Genomic DNA, 14,014 nt, shown 5'->3' with positions numbered 1-14,014 from the left:
TACGTCACAAGTATCATACAATTATACCATTTCTCTTTCTTCCTCTCTCTCTCTCTCCCTCCTCCTCCTCCTCCCTCATCCCACAGTGCTGAAAACTTCTGGGAGGAGAGTGGTGGTGGGCTGGTGGTCCGGCGCTAAGATGGGAGGAGAGAAAGTGAGGAAACCCATGAAGGGGCTAGTAAGTACGTTGCTTGTTTTAGTGATTCTTCTCATACTACTAACTGCGCTGCAATTTCTTTTTCCAGTTCTGGGCATCTGAAACATTATTGTGTGTGTAATCCAATGTTGCTAGTGTTTGGGTTGTCTATCAGATTGGAATCATTGTTCTTGGTGTTGACTTGGGTGTGTAATTAATCTAGTATTGTGGTTTCCAACTTCTTGTGTTTGAAGATTTTAAAGTGTTGATTAATTGGTTCTTTTGTGAGTCTTGTTCGAGATTTGGTTGATCTGTTGTCTCATCTGTGTTTTGGTGTGTGCTTTGTGTTCGACATTGTGTTCTGAAATCTGAAGAACATGTGATTAGATTCAAGGTTTTGTGAAGATTGTGGGTGATTCAAAGATTCTGGGTGTTTGGTTATTTGGTTTTTCCTGTTAATAAGTCAAGATTTTGGCCAGTTGGGGGGATTTAGATTTAGTTTTGCAGTCTAGTTTTGCAGTCCTTGAGTAGATAGAGTGGATCTGCTCGTTTGGTTTTACCAGTATTTAGTATAGATTAGCTCAAACACTTCTAAATTTACCATCTTTACAAGATTTAATTGATTTTCTCTCATTTTTACCTAACACCAAATTAATGCTTGTTGGGTGGGTCAAGTTGTGTCCTTTGCTTGTGGGTGTTTCCCTACTCCTTTAATAACTTCCATTTTAATTCATATTGGTACTGCCTTTCAGGTAGCTCTGTGCAAGTAGTTCTGCTTTTGCTATTGGCTTTGAATTATGCTGAAGCTCAATATGAGGGAGAATGCGAGTTTAATAAGCCTTTGAAGCCCAGACCTCACAGTGCATCGGTTTTGGACTTTGGGGCTGTGGGCGATGGGAAAACGTTAAACTCTGTAGCGTTTCAGAATGCTATTTTTTATCTCAAGTCTTTTGCTGATAAGGGCGGGGCACAGCTCTATGTTCCAGCCGGAAAGTGGTTGACTGGGAGCATCAACCTTACTAGCCACTTGACACTCTTCCTAGAAAAAGATGCCATTATTTTGGGATCAGAGGTTAGCTGGAAAGACACATTCCTTCTACTTTAATGAAAATTCAAGAACATATTCTATGTGATCTGCTGGAACTCTGAATTGAATCGTAATTCCTTAATGTACTTTCTCTTTGCAGGATTACGCTCATTGGGGTGTAGTCGATCCCTTACCATCTTATGGGAGAGGTATTGATGTTCCAGGTGGGAGATATCGAAGCTTGATTACTGGACATAATTTAACCGATGTTGTGATAACAGGCAAGGGATTTTTGTATTAGGTTTGTTAATTATATTAATGTTTTTATCATGTTAATGTTTTTGTATTCATTTTGCAGGAAATAATGGAACAATTGATGGGCAGGGTTCTGTTTGGTGGGAGCAGTTTGAAGCTGGTGCCTTGAATTACAGTCGACCAAATCTTGTAGAATTCGTGGGTTCCAGTTATGTTGTTATTTCAAACTTGACCCTTCTGAATGCCCCCGCTTGGAACATTTTTCCTGCTTACTGCAGGTACTTTGTTTAGATTTCGAAAAACATCACATGACCTATGTTTTGTGGAGTTCTGAGAATCTTTTGTCTTTGCAGTAATGTGACCGTTCAGAACATAACAGTTCGATCCCCAGACAGTTCACCATATACTAATGGCATTGTCCCAGGTTTGTGTATATTTGGAACACTAGAATGATACTAGCTTATTGCGTTCTTCTCAAAAGTATATCTTCTAGTATGAATTTGTTGATGAGAAAGAAACATATTAAATAAATATTGATATATCTTTCATGCTTGAGCTTAGACCGGCTCCCATGGAAGTGGTCAACTAAACGTGTTTGTTGGGCGGAGGCCAGTAAGGGGCCAAGTCCATCAATCGGGGTAATTTATATCGTGGACCAGGGTCAAGAGTAACATGAATTCTGTGTATTATGTTAAGTGTTTATGTGGCCTCAGCTATATAATTCTCTGCATTATGAACATGAATTCTGTACCTTATGATGTCAAATTCTGTGTATTGGACCAGGGTCCACAGTGACCCTGGTCCACGATATAACGATTGATCAATTGGTGGCTAGTGGGATTGTTGGGCGGAGGCTGGTGAAAGGCCAAGTCCAGCACCCTGCCTCTTGAAAATGTGATGGCGGTATATAAGGAAATAAAGCTGCGCTTTCGCTACTAGCTATAGCTTTTGGTGTAGTGGTAAGCGCTTGATTGTAACACTGTTCTTGCTTGGGTGTATTTTATTATCATAGTGATTATAAAATTCCTTTCAGACTCTTCTGAGCACGTCTGCATCGAAAATAGCAACATTAGCATGGGTCATGATGCCATCGTGCTCAAAAGTGGCTGGGACGAGTATGGGATTGCCTACGGGAGACCTGCCTCAAATGTTCACATTCGAGGGGTTCGTTTGCAGTCCAGTGTAGGTGCAGGTATAGCTTTTGGCAGCGAGATGTCCGGTGGCATCTCAAATGTACTCGTGGAGAACCTCTACATACACAACTCTTTTGTGGGAATTGAGCTGAAGACTGCCAGGGGAAGGGGAGGTTATATCCAGGATATTCTCGTCTCTAATGTTGCAATGGAGAACGTACGGGTGGCCATAAAGGCTACCGGTTACTGTGACACACATCCAGACGATGAATATGATCCCGAGGCATTCCCATTGGTGAGTGAAATCTCCTTTGAAGACATAGTTGGATCAAATATCTCCATAGCTGGAAATTTCACCGGATTATCTGAATCCCCGTTTACCTCTATATGCATGTCCAATATAACCTTCTCCATCTCGCCTGCTGCTTCTGAACCATGGATATGTTCTAACGTATCTGGTTTCTCTTCAAATGTGTCCCCTCAACCTTGCCCCGAGTTTCAGACCCCAATTGCCAATACATCCGAAACTTGCTTCTCCTTTCAGTCCCCGTTCAATCAAGTTGCGGTCTTATAATCCCTCCAAAGAAAGAGACATAATTCATTGTCACTGTATAATCTCACACCCCGAGTTATGGTTCAGAAGGACAAAATGAGGGTCGATCGGGCAAACAAATTCCTTGAAGAAACTTCACATTTCAAATGGGTTACTTGTGTACAGAAAGCATCAGTTCTTCATTCATGTGTAAGAAAAGTTTTGGTAGTGCAGTGCATTGAGATACTTTGCTTCTTTTGGCTGTTTATTTATTTATTTATTTTCTTTTACCATTAGTCATCTTACATTTGTAAATTTGGGTATGGGAATGGGAACCACCCAAGATTGTTTGTTATTATATTGGTGTTATATTGATCTGAAGTGACATTTTGCAATAAAAGTTTTAGCCATTTGATTGAGAGAATAATATGTCAAATTCTTCCATACATGAAAATGATGTTTTAAAAATTCCCATTTCAAACTCCTCTGATCTGCAGGGAATGGCCAAAAAGCATAAAAGAAACCAAAGCATGCATGATGAATCAGTAATGGAGTTTTCTTCTCTGTGTATCTTTATGGAACTGATAATGCCAATAATCATCATGTTCTGCTTGTCCGCTCCTTAAAGAGAAGCCAGGAGAAGACATGATGAATGATGGGTCAGTCAACTTCTGTAACTCTGCCACTCAACTTTGTCCATTGCTGCATTAACTCACTTTTTATCTCCTTTGGAATCCTTCAATACCTCCAAAAAAACAAAAATGGGAGAACAATGTAGTACATTTTGAGGGCCCTACAGGATAGTAGAGAGAAAATCACGATAACTCAGCGACCTAATAGGTGGGAGGATCAAGCAATCATTATTGTGTGGGCCATATTTTGTATATTGTAAAATAATGTACATTCAGTACAAAAATAATGTACATTGTATTCAGGGGATGTACATTATTTTTGTACTGAGTGTACATTATATTGTATAATATACATTCATTACAAAAATAATGTACTTTTTATTATGATCCACATAATACTGTGTGGACCATGGTCCACAGCTCCTACACTGAGCAAAATGTACCATGGACAAAGGTCTACCTTGTATTGTGGACTCTGATCTAAAATAACCTTCAGTGTCAATTAACATATTTGATGCCTGTAATTAACAATGTCTGTAGTTAATATGTTATGTACATATATTAACGATAGACACATAATTTTCGTCAACCCACAAGTATGAACCCCATAAACAGAAGATTTGTGTTGTGTTTCATTGGATATGGTATATATATAAAGAGGTTAAAGCAAAAGCAGAAGGGCTCAAAATCATTGAAGTGGTACGGAGTTAACAGTAATAATTGTATCCCATAATAAGCATAGAGATATTTAATTTAAGCATCCAAAGCTGGTTTTAAGTTTAATACATATAATATAATAATGTACAGAAAAATGACAAAAGTCTCCCCGGTAGGGTTGTCCTACAATGAAGATCCAGACAAACAAGGAAGATGCAAAACTCTTACCGGTCTGAAGAAGGTTCCCAAGTTTTATTGTCCTCTCTTCAATCAATTACTTAATAAATAATTTGGCCCTATATAACTATATATTGTGTCTATTTGGTCAATTATAGCTTTCTTTACTCCGTATGTAATACTATGTATGTCAAAAAGTCATTTTACCAAACAAGGTATTTTTAACCGTTTAGTTTAAAAATTATCATTTATATATGACTTTTTTTAATTGGTCTAAACAATTCATAGATACCCCACCTACCAAGGTATAAAACCCATAATTAGGCTTATGGGAAGTCCAAACATTTATACTACTTGTGTCAATAATACCTAAACTTTTAAAATGAAGAGTAATTTTTAGTTGTAGTGATTATATTGAGTAAATAACAGCGGAGGTCCTCTGACTTTAATGGCATTGCCACTTTTAATCCTCAATTTTTAAATCAACCACTCTTATTCCTCTTACTTTTTGTTTCTAGCCATCTATCGTCCTTCCGTTAAACTTGACCATCTAATACCGTTTTTTCAAGGATAATTCAGTCCTTTCATGATTAATTTATTAATTATTACGTTTGCTGAGTCATACCGAGATATCCCGACGTTGTTTTGGCACAACCTTCGTACCAGCTTTTGTACGCCATTTTGATTCACGAGCTGGTTTTGTACACGTTCATAGCTGGGAAAACCATTGTTTGACTATTCTAATGCGGAAATTAAACATAATAATTAATAAATTAATTATGAAAGGACTGAATTATCTTTTAGAAAATAGCATTAGATGGTCAAGTTTAACGAAAGGACCATAGATAGCTAGAAACAAAAAGTAAGAGGACTAAAAGTGGTTAATTTAAAAATTAAGGACTAAAATTGACAGCGCCACAAAAGTCGGAGGACCTCCGTCGGTATTTACTCATGATAATATTTGTCGTCTCAAAGGAGTGGTCCAAAAGAGAAGTTAAATAACAAGCAAGTCAAGCACATAACATAACAACTTTCATAGAAGCTAGTCTAAATCAATTTTAATTTTGAAGAGATATACTGAAATCATGTAATTAAAGTAAACAACAACGAAGTTAACAACAATGAAATTAATATACAATAATATATAGGAAGATCAGAGTAGCAATTCATTTAGACTAAGCTAGCTCTTGCATAGATGCTATTGGGTGTACAAGGATTTGAGAATCATGCAATGATCTAAGGGGGCGTTTGGTTCAGGTTATATTACATAACCAAGGGAATTGAATGTGACATTTCAGAACTTACATTCTTGTGTTTGGTTCATATTATATGAGGGAATATAACATTCTCAGAGAATGGAATATTCCCTCCACATAGGATTTTGAAGGGAATGTGAGATCCCCTTCATTTTCTTAGGTTATGTAAGATAACCTTGAATATTTATAAATTTTGTCATTTTAATTCTAATTATTTAAAAATATACATTTTATATATATATATATATATATATATATATATATATATATATATATATATATATATATATATATATATATATATATATATATATATATATATATATATATAAGATAACCCTAAACTAACCATGATATATATTACATACCTCAAGTTTAACCAAACACAAGAATCTAACATTCCCAGTAATCGAACATTTCCAGCAATCTAACATTCTGTGAACCAAATGGCCCCTAAGAGCATTCACAATGGTAGTTTTTTTTTTTTTTTTTTTTTTTTTTTTTTTTTTTTTTTTTTTTTTTTTTTGAGGAGTTTTTGTAAGTGTGATTAGGAAAGAGAATATAGAAGGGTAGAGAAAAAAGAAAAAAGAAAAAAAAAAGCAAAACTGATTATATATATATATATATATATATATATATATATATATATATATATATATATATATATATATATATATATATATTTATCTATCTATCTATTTATTTATTTATTTATTTATTTATACACTGTGAGGCGGCGCGCCTGACGCACCCAGCTGTCGTGTGCACGTGCATGCGCCCGTTGGGCGCCCTGGTAGAAGTCACGCGTGGAAAAAGGAGATGGACAAACTTTTCAGTGAGTCCCACATAATCAGAATAAACTCTACCTTTACAGTTGAACCCCAACTCTCTCTCTCCCACCTTCTCTCTCCAATTTGTCATTAAAAAAACCCTCAAAAAATCACTGATATTCATGCTCTAACAAGAGGGCAAGTAAGAGGTAATAAAAAATGCCAATTCTTTTCTCATAGTAATTGGATTATTCAAATAATAATAGACTCCATTCTCATGGTAGTTCAACACTAAGGTACTTGAAGCACTTCATCAATATTTAGCCTACAAGTCTCCTTCCAACTCAAAGTAAGGTTGAGACTATGAGTAGTGTGTCCAATTGAATGTTCTACTCTCATATAGATATACAAAAATCCACATGTATGTATATGCTCAAACTAACATATATAATTGAATTCACAAATTATGCAAGAGATCAATCAAATATATAGCTACTCATAACAAGAACCCTAACTAATTCAATCAATACATACTCTCTTTATGCAATTCGATCCATTGGAAGCATCATCTATACCAAAAGCAAGTTCAACTTAAAATATCTAAAAACAAAAAATAAAAATAAAAATAAAGGATTCCTCCACATATATAAAACCAAGTTTAAACATTATAGTCACAAACTAATAATTACCCAAGAATGAAGAGTTTTATTTTTTATGTTTGTAATTTTAAACACCAAATAATATAATTAGATATAATTGTAATGCATAATATTTTTGGCATTAAATTACCAACAATTTAAATATTTAGATATATAATTGTTGTAAGGTATCAAAGTTTCAATCGGCATTAAGTTTTTTCTTATAAAGATAAGAGTCAAATATAACAAAAAATGTAATTAGCTATCCAACTCATAAAATGTGTAATTAAATCATTTTACTCTATAAAAATCTGCAAACGCCTAACATTTTTTTTTAAAAAAAATTCAATTATATATATATATATATATATATATATATATATATATATATATATATATATATATATATATATATATATATATATATATATATATATATATATATATATATATATATATATATATATATATATATATATATATATATATTTATTTATTTTTATTTTTTATTTCTGGTAGGAAAGATCAGCTTTCCTTATCAGGTGAACTATATATGATGTGAAATGAATAAATTGAATAAAAATAAGTAACATTATTGAATTTTTTTTATTTTTTATTTTTGAATGTAACATTATTGAAAATTTGATTGACTGAAAAAGACAAAATGTAAGGCATAAGAGAACTTGTCATTTTTGCCAATAAACAACAAATATGGTATGCAAACGAGATATGATGAATCCAAAGCACACAAAAAGTAGCAACTCATTTTCATATTTTCATTTAACATGTAAATGAACAACTCCATTGTAGTTTTTCTTCTGTATCTGTTTCATGCTAGGAGTATTGATCAGAAAATACTTTAAATTACTTAACTACCTTTTATGCTCACATTACTCTATCTTTCTTTCTCTTTGTAATTAGTAGGGAATTATTGATTGGGTAATGCAAAGTGGAGATTTGCGTTGAAAAGATTAGTATAAATTAACATTTTAAGTGATCAATTTGGGGTAGTAATTTGAGCAGGTCTATTTTCAATTTGGATTAATCAAAGTGGATTTAGATTTTCTTAGTTGAGGGGATGAATTGAATTTGATATATTATAAGCTCAAAATGAATAATGGATGAATGAGAAATTAATTATTAAAGTGTATCAATTGAGTTGAGAAAAATGGTGTTTGGAAAGACTTTTAACTAGCATTTGCCCCACATTGAAAATGGATATGAGTTTGCACTAGTATAAATACAATTTAACTTTTTTAAAAGTTTAAATTGTGTAGTGTAGAGATTTTCTCTCGTGCTCCATTCGCATATTTTACTTTGTGTTAGATAAAATATATATTTTTTATTTTTGAATTTTTGAGACTCCTAAAAATTCTAATGTTTACATCTTTTAACTCCCAACTCAATCTCTCTAAAATTCTACCAACAGTTCCTCAAAATTCGAAGTGTTCATTTTTGTTCAAGTTCACTAAGAATGTTTATATTTGCGTGCTAACACACACACACACATACATATATATATATATATATATATATATATATATATATATATATATATATATATATATATATTGTGATCCATTGTATAATGAAGAACTGACGTTTCAACGCTCCTAACACCATTGAGAGAAAGCGAATTAGATTTAATGATAGTGCGTGCAAGATAGTTGTTGTAGTAGATTTATATTTTTATACTTCAATACAATATTTTATCGATGACTTTTTTTAGTAGATGATCAAAATTGTTACAAATTTAATAGTTTTATAGTGGATTTTAAAGTAGGGAACAAAAATTGATAAATATAATAACAATAGATGAATAATTTTTTTGTCCAAAAAAAAAATAGATGAATAATTTTTGGAATTAACTTTATTTTAAAATTTTAAAATTTGGAAACCTAACTATTAAAGTCCTCCAACTTCAACCATCACTTCTTCGAATACCTACAGTCCTACACCAAAGGATTTCTTGAAGTATTTTATACTTTGGATGGGTATTATTATTTCAGCAATGACCACCACAAAAACAAAACTTCGAATTTCGCAACTTTATTTTCAAGAATTGAAGTTAATGAATGTAAGATTCTTGTTGATATACCCATTTAAGAAGTTTAATTTATTTAGGTTTCATGGATGGATTGAGATTTTGCTTTTCGAAGGTTTGGTTCATGGAATATATTATAAATGCAATGTCATTTTATGAAATTAATTTATTTCACTGTTTGGTTTAATCTTTAAGATAAGGAATATAATTTAGTTATTCTCTTTGCAATGGAAATATAGTCATTCCCAAGATCGTTCTTGGTATTAGTTATTCTTAATTCATTAGGAATAATTATTTTTTATTATTTAAAAAGATACACTTATAAACTCTTCATACACATGCAGTACACGAACGGGAGAAACCAAATTTGTGTGAAAAATACACTTATTAAGTGTTCATACACATGCAATACACGAACGGAAGAAACCCAATTTGTTTTCAATCTTCGATATCTTTTTAATTAGAATTGATTATGAAGTAATATAATAAATTTTATTATGTTTTGTATTTTGTTATTTTATGGTGGGTGAGTATGTATATATTTGTATGTGTTTTATTTTAAATAGTACTGTCAAAGTGGGTCGAAACTCGCAGATTGGCCCGCACCGTCCCGCGGTGAGGCGGGATAGGGTCATGAAAAAACTGGCCCGTGAAAATGCGGGCCTAATGGGACGGGACAAAATTGACCCGCAACCCGCACGGGCTAACCCGCGCGGGTTGCGGGCCGGCCCGCGGGTTAGATCTATTACAAAAAAAAAAATTTTAAAAATAATAATAAATATACGTTACACAGCAAGGCAGAATTCTGCCTTGCTGTGTAACACACACACACACACACACACATATATATATATATATATATATATATATATATATATATATATATATATATATATATATATATATATATATATATATATATAGATTAATATTTTTAAAATATTAATTTTCAAAATTTTTAAACACTAAAAAAATGCTCGCGAACCGGCCAACAGTTTTAACATGTTTATCAGTTTATGCACTATTTATTATTATTTTTTAACTAGTATTTGTCCCGTGCGATGCACGAAAAATATGTTATAAAAATATACCCTATATGAGGTTTATTCATATATAAAATTTTTGTTATTTAATAATTATTATGTGTGAATTCTTATGATAAAATTATGAACATAAATATATTTACAATTAAAACAATATTTAAGGTGGGTGATTATTACAAATCTTAAATTATATTAAAAATTTAGTACATAGTATTTAATATTACAAATTTTTAAGACCTTAGTAAACTACAATAGTAATTGAATTACAATTTTAGAGTCACAACGAATTAAAAATTTTAGACCTTTGAGATTTCTAACTCTAGATGTAGCAACATACAATTGACCTTTAAAGACCAAAATCACAATCTTAGTTCGAACATTGATTTTTTCTTCCAAATATTATCGAATTAAGTGTGTAATCAATAAAAGATGAGAACTAATAATTCGAGAGTATAATCTTAATGTTAATAAGCCTACTTCACGTCAATTAAGTTGGAGAGTGTTGTTGGATACTATCCGATGAACCACGAATAACGCATCTTTGTCTCCGTAGTCATCAATATGCACATCAACAATCTTAAATATTAGGCCGCATGCCATATATTAATTTCAAACTTATGAACTTTGGGGTTGCATGCAATAAAAAGTATATTTTAAATATACTAAGGATACATTATATATGTATGTAAGGTACTTTCAATATAAAAATAATGTATTTTTAATATATTAAAAATGTATTTGATATTCATGATCCATACAGTTATGTGGACCATCTTTCACACAATAATTTGCCAGTAGAAATTGAAATATAAATAAATAAATAAATAAATAAATAAATAAATAAATAAATATATATATATATATATATATATATATATATATATATATATATATATATATATATATATATATATATATATATATATATATATGAAAATGTCAGTAAAAATTATTATCATTATTATTATTACAATTATTATTATTATTATTGTTATTGTTATTATAATTAACAATATTATTATGGTCTTGTGAAAATTAAATGTTGATTATCACCATTTAATTTTCACAAGACCATATGGCTTTATTATATATAGGATTTAAGTGATGACCCGCGGGCCAGCCCTCAAAGCCCGCATGGGGCGGGTTTGGACTCTGTAGTTCTAAGCCCGCGGGTTTCGCGAGCCGGCCCGCAAAAGCCCGCCTTGGGGCGGGCCAGCCCTCATTGACATCCCTAATTTTAAATATGGGTATTTTGATTATTTAAATGATATTCTTTTTCTATTTTTGGTCCAACCAAACACAAGAATAGGATTCCTCCTATAAATTAAATTCAAAAACCCTCTATTATTTTTCACTTTTTAGCCTTTTATTTCGAGGTTCTTCAATTCCAAAACATTTCTATAACCCTTGTATTACTTGTTAAAAACACTTATAAAGATCCTGCGACAAAAATTAAACCATACACATTTAATATATATGTACAGAAATACAGGATTGAAGTCGGATTCTAGAATACATTTACTGCAAATAATTAATTTGAATATTTAATATGTTTAAATGTAAATCAATGACATATATTCAAGCATACAAACCAAGTGGCTTGTAGTCTATTGGTATTCGGTTGGCCCTTTATATGGGATGTCTTAGGGTTCAAGCCTTGGTGAAGGCGTAGATAGTATATGTGGTAGTATATGTGGGATTTGGTCCTCCGTGACCGTTGTTGATCGTGATCTCGTCTATTTGACCGTTGTTGATCGTGATCTCTGAGGATATATATGTAATTTCACCGCCGCCCGCCCTCATCTGCCTGCTGCCGTGACATAGTCTCCCGCCCAAACACCTTTGCATAATAATTCATCATCCTACTGCCACGACACAATCCACTGCCCAGCCGCCTTCACCTACTGCCAGCCCAAACACCTTTGCATAATAATTCATCATCCTATTGCCACGACACAATCCACTGCCCAGCCGCCTTCACCTACTGCCACGATACAATCCACCGCCCAAACACCTTTGCATAATAATTCATCATCCTACTGCCACGACACAATCCACCGCCCAAACACCTTCGCATAATTCATCATTGCCAGCGCTACAACCCAATTTGCAATTACATATATATCCTCAAAAATCACAGTCAATTTGCAATTACATATAACGGTCAATAGACGGAGGACCAAATCACATATATATCCTCAAAAATCACAGTCAACAACGGTCAATAGACGGAGGACCAAATCGTGTTAAAATTACAAAGTTAAAGACTTAATTGGTTAAAATTGAAAGTCAAGGACCAATTTATGAATTTTACTATAGTCGAGGGTCCATTTTAGATATTTACTGATTTTACTCAATATTAAAGTCATAATAGAACTCTAACTCACAAATTCTTGTAGAATTCTAACTACATCATTAATCTATCCAAAACACTAATAAATTAGAAGTACAAACCTAAATTATTCTTCGGAGAATATAATTCAATTACCTATAAACTCCACAGCCGGCAACAATGCCTGCAAGATGCCACCAGATCACGGTTTCCTTTGTCATCCTCACCTCCCTCGCAATCATTTCCTCCGCCAGCGACGGCGGCGATGATTTTCCCTCCGCCTACGAAGTACTTGAGTCCTTCGACTTCCCCATAGGTATCCTCCCTGAGGGCATCACTGGATACCATATCGATTGGAAGACTGGGAAATTCGATGCTTACCTCAAGGACTCATGCACTTTCTCTCTTGAAGGCTCTTATCAACTCAAATATAATTCGAGAATAACTGGTTACATACAAAATGACCGTATAATGAATCTCAGTGGCGTCAGTGTCAAAGTTTTCTTCTTGTGGTTAAACATCGTGGAGGTTATTCGGAGCGGAGATGATCTTCAATTCTCGGTGGGGATTGCTTCCGCTAGCTTTTCTGTCGATAATTTCGCAGTTTCTCCGAAATGCGGGTATGGATTGGATAGCAATAGCCTTGGGAATGAAGATCACGCCGAGATTAGAAGCAGGCCTTTCCTCTCTTCAATTTAAGTAATAAGCTTTTACTTCTGGGTAATCGGATTGCGGGACTTTTATTCTTGATTCCCGTTTTGAGCTTGCAACTCGATCTGGTATAAAGACGCTACCTTTCTTTCATTGATTTATTTGTTCCCTTTTTCTTTATTCGAAAGGGATATCTGGCTTTTATTTCATTTGTGGTGTGATTACTGTTTGTTTGGTGGGTTGTGTTATCAATTGGATAGCTTCTTTAATTCATTATATTGCAGCACCATAACATTCCATTTTTGTTAATATATATATATATATATATATATATATATATATATATATATATATATTCTCCCCAAAAAAATTATTTTTTTTACTAACCAAATAGTGGCTCCGTTTAGCAAATCTTATTTAGGAGCTTATAGCTTATTTTAGCTTATTAATAAGCTAAGATCTGTTAGATAATGTTCCCAAAATGAGCTCCTAGCTTACTCCTCTTTATTAGTGGATAATATGGTGTTATTTCAATTTGCTTTCTTCCCTTCTAGAGTTAATAGCAAATGTGGTGTGGAGATAATTCAAAAATAATTGTCCTGCAAATGAAGCATAATGTCGCATAATGTCAGAATGGAGTTATTATAATTGTCCTAAAAAAAAAAAGAAAAGGAAGAAGTAAGGTAAGGCTGTGCGCGAAAAAGGGAGAAGTAAGGCTGTGCGCGAAAAAG

The 14,014-nt window shown here is 32.9% G+C and overlaps 2 protein-coding genes across 2 annotated transcripts; both read left to right on the top strand.

Moving 5' to 3' along the window:
• On the top strand, positions 1 to 3,504 carry LOC109182904 (probable polygalacturonase). Its single transcript, XM_019333154.1, has 6 exons — positions 1 to 182; positions 889 to 1,208; positions 1,324 to 1,444; positions 1,522 to 1,696; positions 1,772 to 1,842; positions 2,452 to 3,504. Exons 1-6 carry the CDS (start codon positions 140 to 142, stop codon positions 3,123 to 3,125), a joined length of 1,404 nt encoding a protein of 467 aa, XP_019188699.1. The 5' UTR covers positions 1 to 139; the 3' UTR covers positions 3,126 to 3,504.
• A 9,229-nt stretch (positions 3,505 to 12,733) lies between these two features.
• LOC109182539 lies at positions 12,734 to 13,463 on the top strand. Its single transcript, XM_019332680.1, has one exon. It carries the CDS (start codon positions 12,813 to 12,815, stop codon positions 13,329 to 13,331), a length of 519 nt encoding a protein of 172 aa, XP_019188225.1. The 5' UTR covers positions 12,734 to 12,812; the 3' UTR covers positions 13,332 to 13,463.
• Positions 13,464 to 14,014: the final 551 nt, after the last annotated feature.

Source organism: Ipomoea nil, unplaced genomic scaffold, assembly GCF_001879475.1.
Source record: "Ipomoea nil cultivar Tokyo-kokei standard unplaced genomic scaffold, Asagao_1.1 scaffold1074, whole genome shotgun sequence".
NCBI classification, from domain to species: Eukaryota; Viridiplantae; Streptophyta; class Magnoliopsida; order Solanales; family Convolvulaceae; genus Ipomoea; species Ipomoea nil.
Note: the sequence above shows the minus strand (reverse complement) of the source record. Positions and strands in the feature narration are given on the sequence as shown.